Raw genomic sequence first — 14666 nt, forward strand, 5'->3', positions numbered from 1 at the left:
TATAAGGCTATTAAATCCCAAATAGGAGAACCAAAACAAATTTTAGAGTTGACTTTGTATGAGGCTGATATAGTGAGACATCGGGTGAAATCTGCTCAGTGGCTGGGATATCTGGATCATCAGCACATCTGACAATAAGTTGCTTTCTTAGAAAGGGGGCCTCAGAGAAGGATAATGGTTAGGAACTGGAGTGCTGGACTGGATCTTAAAAAAGTCTATGTGCAATTCTTTCCAAAGTTACCCACATTTTTCCTTTACCCAAGGTAAGTCATTTCATTTCTATTTGTTCTTGTTTCTCCACCTATAAAAAGGAAGCTCATAAGGGAAAATCCTTTTAAAAGTTTATGAATTGCTTGGGCAATAGAAATCATAAGCCTATCTTGGGTTCCATAATGATAAGATGACTATATACGTGTCTGAAATTCTCATCTAAAATAATCTTGCTTCCAGTCAGAGTCTCGGAAATAGATCATCATTTGCCACTTTTCCTCTCTTAACCACATTCATTATATTGAGGACCTATGCTGTATATGGAGCTAAGATGTGAGGAAAGCACTTAGCTACTATGTTAATAAACTAAAATCATTTAGGACATTTTCTGGGCCATTTTCATGCCTAAGAGTGGGTCGTTTGTAAATTTCTTGGTATGGCAGCCCACAGAGAGCAGCATGGCCTAGCTTCAGCCCTGTTGCCGGAGCCCCATCTAAGACTGAAAGATGTAGGAATGCTAGAGGAGTGAAGTAGGATTGTAGTAATGTAGTATTTACCTTTGGGTTTAAACATTAGGGGTTGCATATAATGTCAGCAGCCAAAGTTTTATACAAGGCTGTAATAAAATCATCTAAGATGAAGTAAACTCATCCTCTTCTGATCAGAAGGGATTAGGTCATAGAATTCAAAGAGGCTATGATTTTACCAACCAAATTTATTTCCAGTTTTTGGTCTGAGGATGGCGTTTCTCACAAGAGTTAGTTCTGTACAATACAGAAGTGGTATTTTTTAAAGTTCTGTTAGATACAGGCATAGGGAGATCTTCCAAGTATTAAGTACTAGCCTCACTCTGTTCTTCCTGGGGACGATGAGATCTGAAGAAATTCATACTTACCTATCATGATTTGGTAGGAATTAAAAAATAATGACATGACCATTTAGATGTATTGTCATGGAAATTTTGAAGTCCAGGTGCGCCTCTATTCCATGATACGTGCCAGTGTACCCATTTGAAGTGCAAGAATTGCATTCAGGTGCATACTAGTACTCTTCAGGTAGTACAGTGCTAGCCCATTTACATCTATCTCTATTGATCTTTAAATCAGCTAAAAAATTTGAGATACATTAAATTCATCTTTTCACAAAATATTTCTGTCTCTCTGTTTATATGATCAGCTTTACTAAATAAATAAACAAAGGCCAGAGGAAGGTTTTAGAGCTTGTGTTCAGTGAAGTATTTTGAATTTTTAAAAAGCATGAGAAGCATTGGTTTCATGGGATTTTATTTGCCTTTTAGTTATTTTTTCAAACAGCTAAATATAAAGTTCTAGGTTCTAGTCCAGTGGAATCCATTGTCTTTCTCCAAGTTAGTGACAATTTGCACTGCTGCAAAGCTGATCCAAGTTGCTTGATTTTGCAGTACAATTATGGGAAACATTTAAATGCATATTTAATTAAACCCCAGTGATCCTCACCTCTTTTATTACTTGGTTGACCAACATTTTGCCATGTCTGCATCTATATAAAAGAAACTTTCTTTTTTTAAAGGCACTCAGGCAGATAACAACATTGAGTTTGTACTTAGCTCACCTGGGAGACACTGCTGAGTAGTTAACTCATCAAGCGCCAACTGAGATTTGGAGGAAATAGGTTGTTTGAAATTCACAATTCACTTTTTTAGTTTGTTAGATTTTTTAACATTAAATTCTGCCATTGACTACACCTTTTGCACATATAAGTAAAGTGGTTTTTTTTTAATTCATTACTGTTTCATAGCAAATTTGTTAACATTTGTTTTAGTTGAGCTTACCTCTAAACCTTATTTTTAAGCAGTGTATATAATCTAAAGAAATTGTCATGTATTTTGCTTCATTCACTGATAGGTGATAATCAGAAATACTTGGATAGGCATGGGAAAAATGTGTTGACAGCATGTTTGAAATACAAATGTTACATATTGCTCTTATATAAAGCAAAAAAAGAAAAAAAACAAACCTCAACCCACCAAAGGAATATAAGGCTGTCATGCCATCTAGTGGCAGTTGTTCATTCTCAGATTAGCTCAATCCATATTATGCTAACGTATTATTTTTAGCCTTGTTGTGCTTTAGTAGAGCTGACCTAATGCTCTGGTAGAGCATTCTTACAGTAAGACAGATGAGCAAAAAGAACTTTTCCATTTCTCTTCCTGCCTAGCATTACTGTTGTCTATAAAAAAACTGAGTTTAAATAGCACTTAGGTAGTGAAAATAACCAAAATAGATTAGTGAATTAAAAATCAATAACAACACACACCTCTTTGCATTTCAAAGCAGAAATAGTGAACTATTTGTATATAAAAGAAAATGTTTTTGTAAGCTTCTGTGGAAGTATATAAAATGTCTGTTCTTTTTTAAAGTCACTGATCAGTGAAGTCTCCTAAATAAATACAGATGGCACCTTTACATCTCTTCTGATTCCCAGACAGCTGGGAGTGAAACCAGCCCATTTACAGGTTCACTCAGTCCTGGCAATCACTTAATCTAGCTCACATGGGTTAGTCTCCTGGAAACTATTCTACTGGCTAGGGATCTGCTGGGTATGTGATCTGCTCTGTCAGCCCCCTGACACTCACAGAACATCCTCCCAAATTGCTAATTTCAACAAGCATCCAACAGTAAGGAATATGAGGAGGGAGAAATCCTCTGGTGTCCCTTTAAATCCATTTTGAAGTCACTGTGTTGTTTCTGTGATTTGTCCACTGAAGGGTCGTTGTTTGTACATGGAATGAAGATTCCTCATTCTGGCACCTAAATTACCTGACTAAAGTTAAATGATACAGATGTCCCTCAGATTGATCTTTGCAGCTCCATAGTGTGTATCTACAGTGATTTTGAAAATATTCTGCTTCTTTTCAAACTGCTTTGAACTGTTTCAGCTATTGTCTTCCTCTAATCCTCATGTAGTTTCCTGGTTTTCCCGGGCATTACCATTTTTTATCCCCATCTGATTTTTCTTTCAAGCAGCCACACTTAGTTTAACAATGGCAGCATCCTGCTTAGTCACTTATCTTTCATTGCTGGTCTTCATGTTTTCCCCACTTTCACAGCATTGCCTGTCTGCTTACCCTTCCTGAGAACAATTATAAACTTGTTCACAGGAAACAATTTATGGGTGGTAGTTGGAAAATCTATATTCTCCTTGATGCAAAATCTGCAGTCTGCCTTCTTTTTGGTAAAGATTGAAAGAATCAGCTGTTCCATATTTTTCAGTTTTGAATCATGGAAATCTCAAGTTCCTAGTAAAATTTACCCATGACACAGATGAAACTGTATTTGATACAGGAAGGCCTTCATTTTTGCTTAGGAAAGCGAGGAGATACTTATTATTCAGACTGTAGAGATAAAGTCTCAAGTTTCTCTGGAAAAATCAAAAAGCTACTGTGCTATATTTTCTGCTAAAATATAAATATACACGTCATTAAAAATGAACTGGCACATGACTGCAGAATTAGCCGCACGTGCTACATGCTCCCCCCTATGCTAAATGCCAAACAATGGAGCAAAGGAGGTAATAAGTGTAGGTGCAAAAAGTGAAATGTTGAAGAATTGGATCCTGAGTAGAGCAGATACATTGAAGTCCCAGAAGTTTTCAAAAGCGTCATGGATTGTTCAATGTTACTGTAAGCAACTGAAACATCATCAAAGCTGCAAATATAGCTTCTAAGTAAAGCTAGCAGCTTTGGTAGGCCTCAAAAAGCTTTGAAAATATGAAAGTGGATTTTGAAGACGATCTCTCCCCCCTCCGCCACCCGGTCTATATAATTAATGCTAGTAAGGAGAAATTTATTGTACCTTTGGAATCTCCACTGTCTGTAAATGCATCCACCCTGGTAGTGCAGACTTGCACCCACTGGGAATACTCAAGTGCATACAAATATTTGTATGTTTAATTCTTTGCAGAATTGGGGTCTGTGCAGTTTTGCCCTTGTCAGTATTGCATTATAATTTAAAATACCTTAATAATTAATTTGACTTTTTAGACTAAGTGGGAGGGGATTAGCATCTAAAGAGATCTGTAAGTAGTTTGTGTTTGTTCCTCTTTTTTCTTTCGTTTTCTCTAAATAACAGAAATAAAGTCAACTTTAAAAAGATAAAGGTGTCTGACATCTGCTGGCTTTGATAATTCTGTCCTGCAGTTGTGGTAATGGTTTTACTGCTCATAACTGTTAGAACAAATTAAAACTGCTCAGCTTGAGTAACTAAATAAGCTTTGAGCCCACACTTCCCCCGCCTCCCTTCCACACGCACAGCTCAGGCAGCCGCAGAGCTGCTGCTGGCTGTGGCTTAGAGCGAAGGCGAGGAGGGGGGGATTGGGGATAAATCACGCACCTGGGGGATCCGTTCTCTCCTTTCAGAATCCTCTCCAGAAAATCAGTTTGTCGTTTGTGATGTGCTGACCGTGCACCAAACCTGGCATTGCGCTTAACTTCTGGAGCGGGCTAAGAAGTGGGGGGAGGGGCTGACATTTATATATGTTTCCTTCTGTTGAGGTTAATTCAGTTCCTGTCATAGCTTGACTGTTACTCTTTACATGAGCCACAAGTGCTTGGTTTTTAAACCAAAATCTTCGGAGGAAGATAACGCATGTAGCTTCACAATAATATATTTATTAAATGTAACAGCAGTAATTATTTTTAACAAACCCTGGTTTGTCATTTTCAAAGTTGTTCCAAAGGATCAATCATACGTCATAGTCCGGGGTAACTAGCAGGATTGCTGCATTGGAGAAAATAGTTCTTCATGCTTAGTGAGCTGTGTGTAAAGTGTCTGAATTATGAAAATATGGTTTATTTTTTTAAAAAGGGTGATACTTCCTGACCTTCCAGTTTTAGCTTTAATAAGATTTTGAAGAGATTAGTTCTATTTTCTGTAATATTTTAATTTAATAAAAATAAAAATTGAAATTATTAACCTGGTTTAAAATACATGTATTTCATAGCCTTTTTAAAATTGTGCTGCTTTTGAAATCTCTTTTAAATATCATGTGCATAATTTAGCCTCTTTCTCTCCCACTTGCTAAATCTTCGTGAGCATGAGATAATGGTATTTCCCATAAAGTGACACAGATGCAATAACAGTGCAATTCCTAAAGATCATCTATCATCAAAATGAGTGTTACTTACTTTCTCAAATTTTCTAGCCAGTAACCTGGCTAGCAGGAAGATCCTGCTTCTAAAATCCCAGGGAGATGTTTAGCTAGGGACAAAGGATTTTTGTTTGAGTTTTTTTCTGAGGTTTTATTCTTCATTTTTGGATGCAGAGTGTACAAGGTATACTCTCCCTTGCAGAAGTATATTCATAGCACTGCAGTATTCCTTCATATTGCAGAACAAGTCCAGTATTTCTTGGTGAGGGATAAAGCATTCGTTTCAATGGAAGGGATAGTATTGTTGGGGTTATAACTTTCAGAATCTTAAATGGTGGCAACACGAAGGTCTGTGGAAGGCTTTTCAATCTTTTTTTTTTTTAATTGTGCCCTACACTCTAAATTAAATCAGACCTCTTGCTGTTGCTATATATAGGTTGCCAGACCACGTCAGGCAGCTCTTAGAAAACCATAAATACGGAAATGATTTTTATGGGGATCCTCATCAGCAGTGCAAAGAAGTACTTGTTCATGAAAATAGATTTGGTGATCAGAAAAGGCCAGCATAAAGAGAAATGCTTCACTTCTCTGTGCTGAGGATCTAACACAAACAATTTTATGTGAAATAGTGCAGATGAGAAACAGATCATTTGATTTATATACTTGTAGATTACAAGATATGCAGTAAAGTATTGGGTAAAATATAAAAGAAAGACCTCTAACATCCTAGCAGCCTTTTGGGGGGTGAAGGAGGACAAGAGGGTTATATAATTAACAGTGAAATGCAATTGAATAGAAAAGTAATTTTTGTTAAGCATTGATGATAGCCTGTCTGAGCTTCAAAGAAGATAAGTTACATGTTTATGCCTATCAGCAAACTGTGCCAGCACAAGTGTGTCATTTTGAGAGCTAAATTAGTTTAGTGATGGTTAGAATTAAAATGTGTTAATCAAGAGTGACACTCTGTGGTACACTGTGGTGACCAGGACTACTGATGGAGATGTCCACAAAAGAGAGGAAACTAAATAAATGAAAATACATGAATTATTAATACTTGGATAAATTCAGTTCACGCATATTTTATTGCTCATCACTGTACTCCTTAAGACCAAAAAAACATTTCATGGCTAATGGAAGCACTTACACCAATGGTAGTTGTCAACCATCTCTAAATCATTTTATAAAATATCAAAGTCTTAAGGAGATATATTAAAATGTTGCTTTCTAATATTTTTTCAGTACTGATACCATAATGAGAAAATGAAAGAAAATTATCAAGTAAGCATTTCTTACCATTTGGACTGTAAATAATTAAATAATGCCAATCATTTTAATCAGGAATAGAGTTTGAAGATGAAAAAGAATATGAGTCATATTTTCAGAGACAGAATATATAACTTGGCAATTAAATTCATTTTTTTTTTTTACTGGAGGAGAGAAGAACAAAGATTTTTGTTTGTTTTGTTTTTCATTTATCTAAACTATATGCAGTTCATATAGAACTTGAGTAAATGAAGAGATTTGCTCTTTATGAAAATTCATATCTGACTTATGACCTAGAAGGTAGTAAATTGGACCCCCCTAGCATACCCGCTTATCAAGTAGCAGCACGATTCGTTTAAAATATTATGTCACAGTGTGTGTACTAGTTAAGGCTGCGGTTCCATTTTACAGCTTCTGGTGATAAATAGTATTTAGACTTTATTTGTGCTGATTATGGTGACTGAATCATACAAACCAGTTAGAACTATTCTAGTCCTTTTCTCTACTGAGTGCTAAACTGTGTTTCATCTTGTGTTATTTAATTTGTTGTATGCTCTGTCATTTCCCTAAGAGACATTCTCTAGTTAGGAATATCATCAGCCTCTCAAAGTGGTTAAATGTACAATATAAGAAGATTATTCTAAATTGATGGTGCATTTAAAAAGACAGTATGCTAAAAAGCAGTTCACATTTGTTTTTGTTTGCTTTAAAAATCTGAATTTAGAAAAGGTTTTGGGAAGCCTGCAGTGCACTGTCTGCGCTAGAGCTGGAATTAAGCAGTGCTGAGAGTTCAGCTGCCTCCTGCACTGCAGAGCCACGAAGCCTGTTTCCTGCCCCCTAATGTAATATGCGTTGTTAATGGCTCCTCCGCCAGTGCACTCTGTCCACACGCGCAACTGCTTTCTAAAGACATTTCTGCATTCTGGTGCAAGCAGGACCCAACCCATTCCTCTACTTTCCCAAGCCATATAAAATGCAGCTAAGAGTACGGAGCAGGCGTCCTCTGCCACATGGAGATGTTAGGAGCTGTTAGAGCAGTAGCCTCCATCTCCCAGCGCTGAACACTGCAGGGGGTAGTTCCTGCCCCCGTGTCGTGTCAGGATGCAGGATGAGGGTCGGTGCCCGTCTCTACTGCAACACGGAGCTGCCCGGGTGAACGCGCACACCGGCGGCTGGCCTGCCTCCATGGCCTTGTGCTGAAGCGCATGCAAATGCAAACCCATCCCCTTTCCTGGGGTCTCCGCGGGAACACTTACCTCTGGCAGAACAGTACGGCCACTGGAAGGGAAGAGCTGGGTGTGCAACATCTTCAATGGCTTTAGCCATTTGCAGAGTGAATGTGCATCAAGTTCCTAAGCCTTTCGTGCTTGCTACTTAGTAAGTAACCCTAATACAAACCAGTCGGCCCCAGAGCTCATCTTCTGGGCAGCTGAGACTGGTTAAAGTACTGCTCTGACTGTGCTAAGCTTAAATGCATTCATTTAAAACAGGTCAGTGATGTGTTTTAAAAACATATCTTTCATCCTGCTTTGATCAGACATCTGTATTTTCTCCTGAGTTAAAACAAACCTCTTAATATAGCTAGCTAGGAAGATGTTAATGTGAATATAGATTAATGTTGTTATTTTAAGCTACCTGACTGAAAAAGTATTTTTTTCATACCATGTAGACAAGGTTCTCCTGTTCAGGCATTATTCATTCCATTTTATTCTCCTCAGGGAAACAGCCCTAGCTTTGTTCACTGTTATTTTGTCTCTTGGTATTTTTATGTTAGCAGATGTGTACAGCGTCACCATTACTCAGGCCCAGTAACTATAATAATTCTTTTTGAACTACATTTATTTGTTACCCTGCGATTGTTTGTTACATGAAGTTCTCCTATCCAGGATAACACATCAGAGGATATCGTGTAATATATAGATATTGGGATAGATTCGGATATTTACTTTAAATTCTATCTCATTAAGCAAGAAATAGGAATTCAAATGTGAGCAATATTCAAGATTAGTTATTTGAATGTGGATTATTGAAAATTTTGCAATTTATGTGGAAAAAATTGGAGTAATTAAGTGTATGAGTATGAGTAAAGAAAGAATTAAAAACATCAGTGCAAAAAGCTAATTTAGCTGTATTTGGAAGCAGACACATTACATTCCCAACTTTTAGAAAGAAAGTAATTTTAAAGAAAAATACATTTCTTGAAATTTGTGGTACTTACTGGAATACCATATTTAAAATTCATTTATTCTTCCAGTGCTAGGTACTAGAAAACTAAAACACGTCATATTCTAGAGTAGCCTAAACAACTAAAAAAAGACAGAGTAAAATTTACACAACTGGCAGAGAAGCAGGCTGGCATCTGTGTGTTTATGTCATCAGCTTCCTGGTGGATATTTTTTAGTGGGATGTCATTTTTATAATTTGTCGGGAAACCATTTTTCTTGAATATCAGAACCAGAAAGTAGGCAGTAAAACTACCGACACTTCAGCCTTGCATCTTCAAAGAGTTCCCTACTGGAAACTTATTGTCTGCTTGTCCCTTTGTGTTCCCAGGGGTTAAGAATAGTATCTTACAAGATTTTTACATTGTACGTGCACACAGACACACACATATGCACACATACCTTGGAAAATTGTATTAAATACACAGCTTATAAAATACCCTTTACTCTCTCTGTACACTTTTAGGATTCTTTCTTTAGCAGGAAGGTAACAGAAAATACTAGAACTTGTGGCACCATCACTAAAGTTCTTGGATATTTCTTCTACTCGAGCCTTTTTAATACTTTGCTATAATAGGACTTGATGAGAGCAGGAGCTAACTAAATTTGACACTTCACATCTTGACTTTATTTTATGTACTATCAGTTCTTTAATATTTTATTTACTGTAAAGTGATGAATATATATTTTCTGTGGTGTCCGTACAAAAGTTTTTTCCTATCCCACGTCTTTTTCTCCCAGTTTAGTAGAAGCTTCTTCTTATATTCCTTTGGTCTTGGCTGCATGACAACAGCTTTCAAGATGCTGTTTGTGAAACCAAATTATTGAATTTTATACCTAACGGCAGTAATTACAATATACTAGAGTCTGCAGGTGTCTTTAGCAAGCTGTTTCCAAAACCACTTCTGGTGCTGCTGCAACTTCTGTGACACGCATGTTTGCAAATGTTGGTGGCACCTCCACCTAGAGACGTGTTTTCAGCCGTGCCTTAGATAAGGCATTCTGGGCTACGCTTTTTGTTTTCTTCATGTTCTTTTCTTTTTTGTTTTGTTTTGTTTTTTTGCTTTTCGTAATAAATTAGTGAAGTTATGTGGCAGTTCCTGAATTCCATTTGAGGAGTTAGTTGTAGTTTAGGGTGGTGTGCAAAATCATTGTCTTTACCTCCTCTTACTCAGTATAATGTCCCTGTTGCAGATTAGAGCAACCTGAAGGCTGCAGTAGTTACTAAAAACCCTGGAGGGCTCTTTCAGTATCTGAAAATTAGTGGGGAATGGAACCACTCTGGTTATATCCCTTTTCTCAGTCAGAGCTACTCCTTGAGAGATTGTATACTCAAATACGTTGCTCAAGGTTTCCCTTAGACAAGATCTCGCTAAGCAAGATTTGGCCCTCAAATGCCAGATATATGTTGGTTGAAGAGCATCCTACATCCTCATGCATAAAGAAAGTTCCAGGGAGATATGTCCTTTGCCCCCCTGTCTTCTTCAGACCTGATAGCTAAATCTGTTGCTGTATTATTAAATTGTGGTACCTATCTTTTGTCATATTTTTCTACTTTAATTATTTTTTTTCTATTTTTACCTTTATTATTTTTGACTAGTTATATATTTGTAATCCTTTCTGACTATATATGTTGAGGAAATTCTCTTGTAATCTATGCATTGCAGATAGCTCTCTCATTTCTTGCTAGCTGGGGTAAACAGGGAAGTGTTTGATTCATTGATTTGGCACCTAACCAGTCCCCTTAGTTGAACTCTGGGACAAATAAGAAGGCTGTCTTGCTGTGAATTTAGTGTCGGCATCCATTAAAGGTTTAGACTATCAAGATGCTGAATTCTGAATTGACACAAGGCTGAGTAAGCAGAGAGAGATGTCTGACTGGCTTCAACGTACAAAGAATTTATTCTTTGCCTTCAAAAGACAAGAGCTACATAGAGTGATTTAAAGTCTATGGTCTCTGTTTTTAAATTATTGCTTATGTTTTGAACCCGTTACTTTTTGTGATATATATGCTGCAATATCTTTAAGAGAAGACAAGGAAAAAGTTTGCAAGAACTCAAGGCAAGAGAGCGCTACAAACTGTCAGAAACAAAAGTCCACAGTAGGTCCTCCGTAAACTATGCTCATTCCAGCTACTCTTTAACACTAAAGTAAAACTAGATAAGGGACTAAATGTCAGCTGTTGATTACAAGGAAGTGGCAAAATGCCATTTGTGACGATGAGTGCCTCCTTCTTGGAATGTCTAGAGCTTAATGACAGCATACGTGTGTCAGGCTTGAGGGTGACCGAGAAGGTGTTCCTAATCACTTAATTGGCTGAAAAGCTCTTCGTATTGAATACATTTTCATTAAAATATTTGGCAGAATTTCTCTGGAGTCTTGCAAGGACTTTTGGGGGACAAACACCACATTGATGGTGGAGAAGGAGAAGTTGAAAAAGTAACATGACAATTAAAATGTTTAAGTTTTTCTTTTGGTGATAGAAGTTTTGTGGTAACCTTGAATACTAAATACTGCTTCAAAACAGCTTAAAATCTTTTAGAGTTGTCCTTGAACATCACTATCTCACCATTTTATATAATGCTATATGGCATTTCTTTGGTACTTTTTTATATATATTATATACTTTATATTGGATACTTTATTGGTACAGTATGTATATTGGTACTTTATATTCTGCAAAACATTAACTGTGATTCCCAGTTGTTTATATGTTTTCTTGCCTGTTCTACAGAACTGTAAAGTGTTCATATCCAGGGATCATCAGGAGCTATAATATCTATCTGAAATTTAGCAGATTAAGTCATTCATTTCAGTTCCACTTATATTGAATTGCTTAAAGAATATGAGAAGTTTTAAACATTTCCACAAATAAATTTAAGGGAAATATATAAATATTTACAGTATATTAAACTTCTTTTAAGACAGAGTTGTATCAGAGAGGCTCCTATAGTTATTCCATGCAATGAACTAACAAATCAGACAAGAATATAAGCACTGGCTCCCAAATCAAAGTCTGCCTAAATGCCTGCTTAAGAAACAATGCCTCCAAAGAAACTATTGGTAACTTGTTATATCATGTCAGAGAAGGCTTACTCTGTGAGCCTTTTATTAAATAGACTTGGTACCTACCTATATCCAGATCTACTCAGATATCCAGAGCAGCTACTGATGTCGGGAGTACTGCAAACCAAAAAATAAGGATTCTAATTGTTAGGCATTGGAAAAGTTTTGAAAAATAAAATTGTAATTTTGTATGAACAACCTGTTGCTCTGGTTAATGCAAAATGTATCTGTTTCCGAACTTTGTGCTCTTTTATTTTTTGCAGCATTGGACATGTAAAGCACTTTTTATATACTTTTGTTGCTATACAAAAGTATGTTAAGATCATTTTTTAGGATTTTTATAAAATGGATAGAAAGATGAACCCATTGGGAGAACAGGGGACATAAGTAGATTAAAGGTGATAAAATGGTTTCCATCCTGCTTGAAAGAAAATCTGAAAGTTGAAAGAGTAGACATTCTGTGAGTAACGCACTAATGTATTACTAGTAATGCAATACTGTGTTAAAATATGGTTGACTTGACAGACATTATTCTGTTCTTTTTATGAGATGTACAAGTGTAAATAAATGTAAGGTCTTGTTTGCTGAATATAGTAAACCAAATACACAATATTCACTAGAGTTTGCCGCACTCCACAGAATGCAATTGATTGACCTTTAAGGAAACTGTTTTCTAGTTTCCTCCTACTTTTACTTCTTCACAAGCATCTTAATGTTTACAGCCTTTGCCACATGCACAACTCTTCTCTTTCTCACCCTCACCCTCATAGATATGCCCTCATGGATAGAAGACATGAATAAGCCTCCCTCTTTTATAATGCATAATTTCAGATGCTCTTTTTACTTATGCAGTCTTTTCATAATTGTCATTTAACTTTTCTTCTCCAGTTTGTAAAGCCTCTGTATTTTAAATTGCTTTCTAGTATCTGTTTAGAGCATGTGTTTATGTAGCAGATTATTACTACAGCTTTCATCTGATTCTGAGAAGTGAAGGGTTCAGTTAATTTTTTTCTGCAGATCACATGAAAAATATGATTACTAATTATTAGTAATGTAATTGTGTTGCTAATTATTTCTAATAATATTACATATCTTACTGATAATGATGATCACTGGCATTTTAGTTTAAAACACATTACAACTGACAGAGCCCAAATATGCCATTCATTCATGAAAGGATGATGTCAACCACAGAGTTTTAGTGAACTGTCTGTGGTCATTAGCTATAGCAGACTAGATGATTCCTGTGTAAGTATTTTTTTTTCCAAGAGGCCTCAAAGTGTGGGTTTGTGCAATACCTTATTTGTCATGAGATATTCCTCTTGGGAAGTTCCATGGGAACATCCTTTCTTTTATATCTCTCACTTCTCCTATGACGCCCAGGGCAGTGTCGTGAACAGAAGTGAGTTTCTGTTTCATAACACATAGTTGCATGGCATTTTTGCTTTGCCAGTGCCTGACAATTTAGGCACAGGAGAGAAGATGCTAGTATATTAGTAGAAGGTTTGAGAGGAAACCTCATGGAAGGAAAGATTTTTTTCCTTCAACTCTTAAAAGAATCTTAAAAGTCTTTTTTGTCTCCATGTTCACAGTCAAAGTATACTTTTAGCTCTTCATTTTCTTCTGGAGTTATAGGTACATTTGCTTGCCAAAATAATCCTCTTCATCATCTGTCTAGTCAGATGTTTGTGCCTTTTTCCTGTGGATCTCAAACTTGCCACTAATCTTGCCGTCACATTTGGAGGTGGAACAAGTAGAGATGTTAAATTTATTTGCTGATGCTAGTATTCATTTATCATTCATTTCTGGTCTTAATGTAAGGGTCTGACTTTTTTTCTTGGCTACGAAGTAGTATAGTAGTAGCCAAAAGCCACTAGAACGCATATAGTGCATCATAGAGTGCAGGATGGGATGACAGAATTGAGCGGATCCTTGGTTTTGAGAGAGGAGGAGTTGTACTGAGCATGGAGTTATGTATGAAGGGATGGGAGGGGTACAACATCAAGTTAATACAGCTCATATAAACCACCAAAGTTTTAGATATTTATGACAAACTTGAAATCTGTGTCCTCACAGGTTAAATCTTGTATTGTACTTTATTATATTACTATGAAAAAGTGAAGGGAAAGTATTTGCAAATTATTATGCTGTTATTTACTTCTTGACTCTTCCAAGAACATTTTTCTTTCATATTCCAGGGTTCTTATCTCTCCCCTTTAACCAGTGAAAAGATTAGATGTGTGATTTTGTGGTCTGAATAGTTTATTATTCTTCATAGATCATGCATTAAGTTGTTTATACTCTGCTTTCACAATAGCTTTAGCAAAATTTTAAATAGTGTATCTTCATAGCTACATTCACTAAGGATCTTTAAATTTATTTAGTCCTGCTAAATATTGCAGAATAATGTACTGAGCTATTGCAAAATAATGTGCTCTGTGGAAGTATGTAAGCTGGATTCCTGCAATGTGAGCATGACACAAGCCATATGCCCAATGACTCAATACAGTATTTACAAGCTAATTTGAATTATTCAGCAGTGTTTCTTTTTTCCTAGCCTTTCATGTCCCCTCGGTACCCTGGAGGTCCAAGGCCACCTTTAAGAATACCCAATCAGGTAAGAACTTATCACTGATGCACATTTGTGTTCCAAGGACATGCGACAGTGTTGAGAACAGGGAATGTTCTCTTGCTGCCTCTAACATACCAATTTCTCTAACGTACAAAACTCACTTAGTTTCTCTCCACCCCATTTCATCTGACCATTAAAAGGCTATT

The 14666-nt window shown here is 36.5% G+C and overlaps 1 protein-coding gene across 2 annotated transcripts in view; it reads left to right on the forward strand.

Annotated features, from left to right (window-relative positions):
• The window catches only part of SSBP2 (single stranded DNA binding protein 2), a 192723-nt gene that overhangs the window by 136511 nt on the left and 41546 nt on the right, over positions 1–14666 (forward strand). For both annotated transcript variants that reach the window (XM_067316051.1, XM_067316052.1), the window contains one exon: positions 14446–14505. In XM_067316051.1, the coding sequence (XP_067172152.1) occupies positions 14446–14505 (60 nt within the window). The remainder of the gene's footprint in view (positions 1–14445; positions 14506–14666) is intronic.

This window comes from Apteryx mantelli, chromosome Z, assembly GCF_036417845.1.
Source record: "Apteryx mantelli isolate bAptMan1 chromosome Z, bAptMan1.hap1, whole genome shotgun sequence".
Lineage (NCBI taxonomy): Eukaryota > Metazoa > Chordata > Aves > Apterygiformes > Apterygidae > Apteryx > Apteryx mantelli.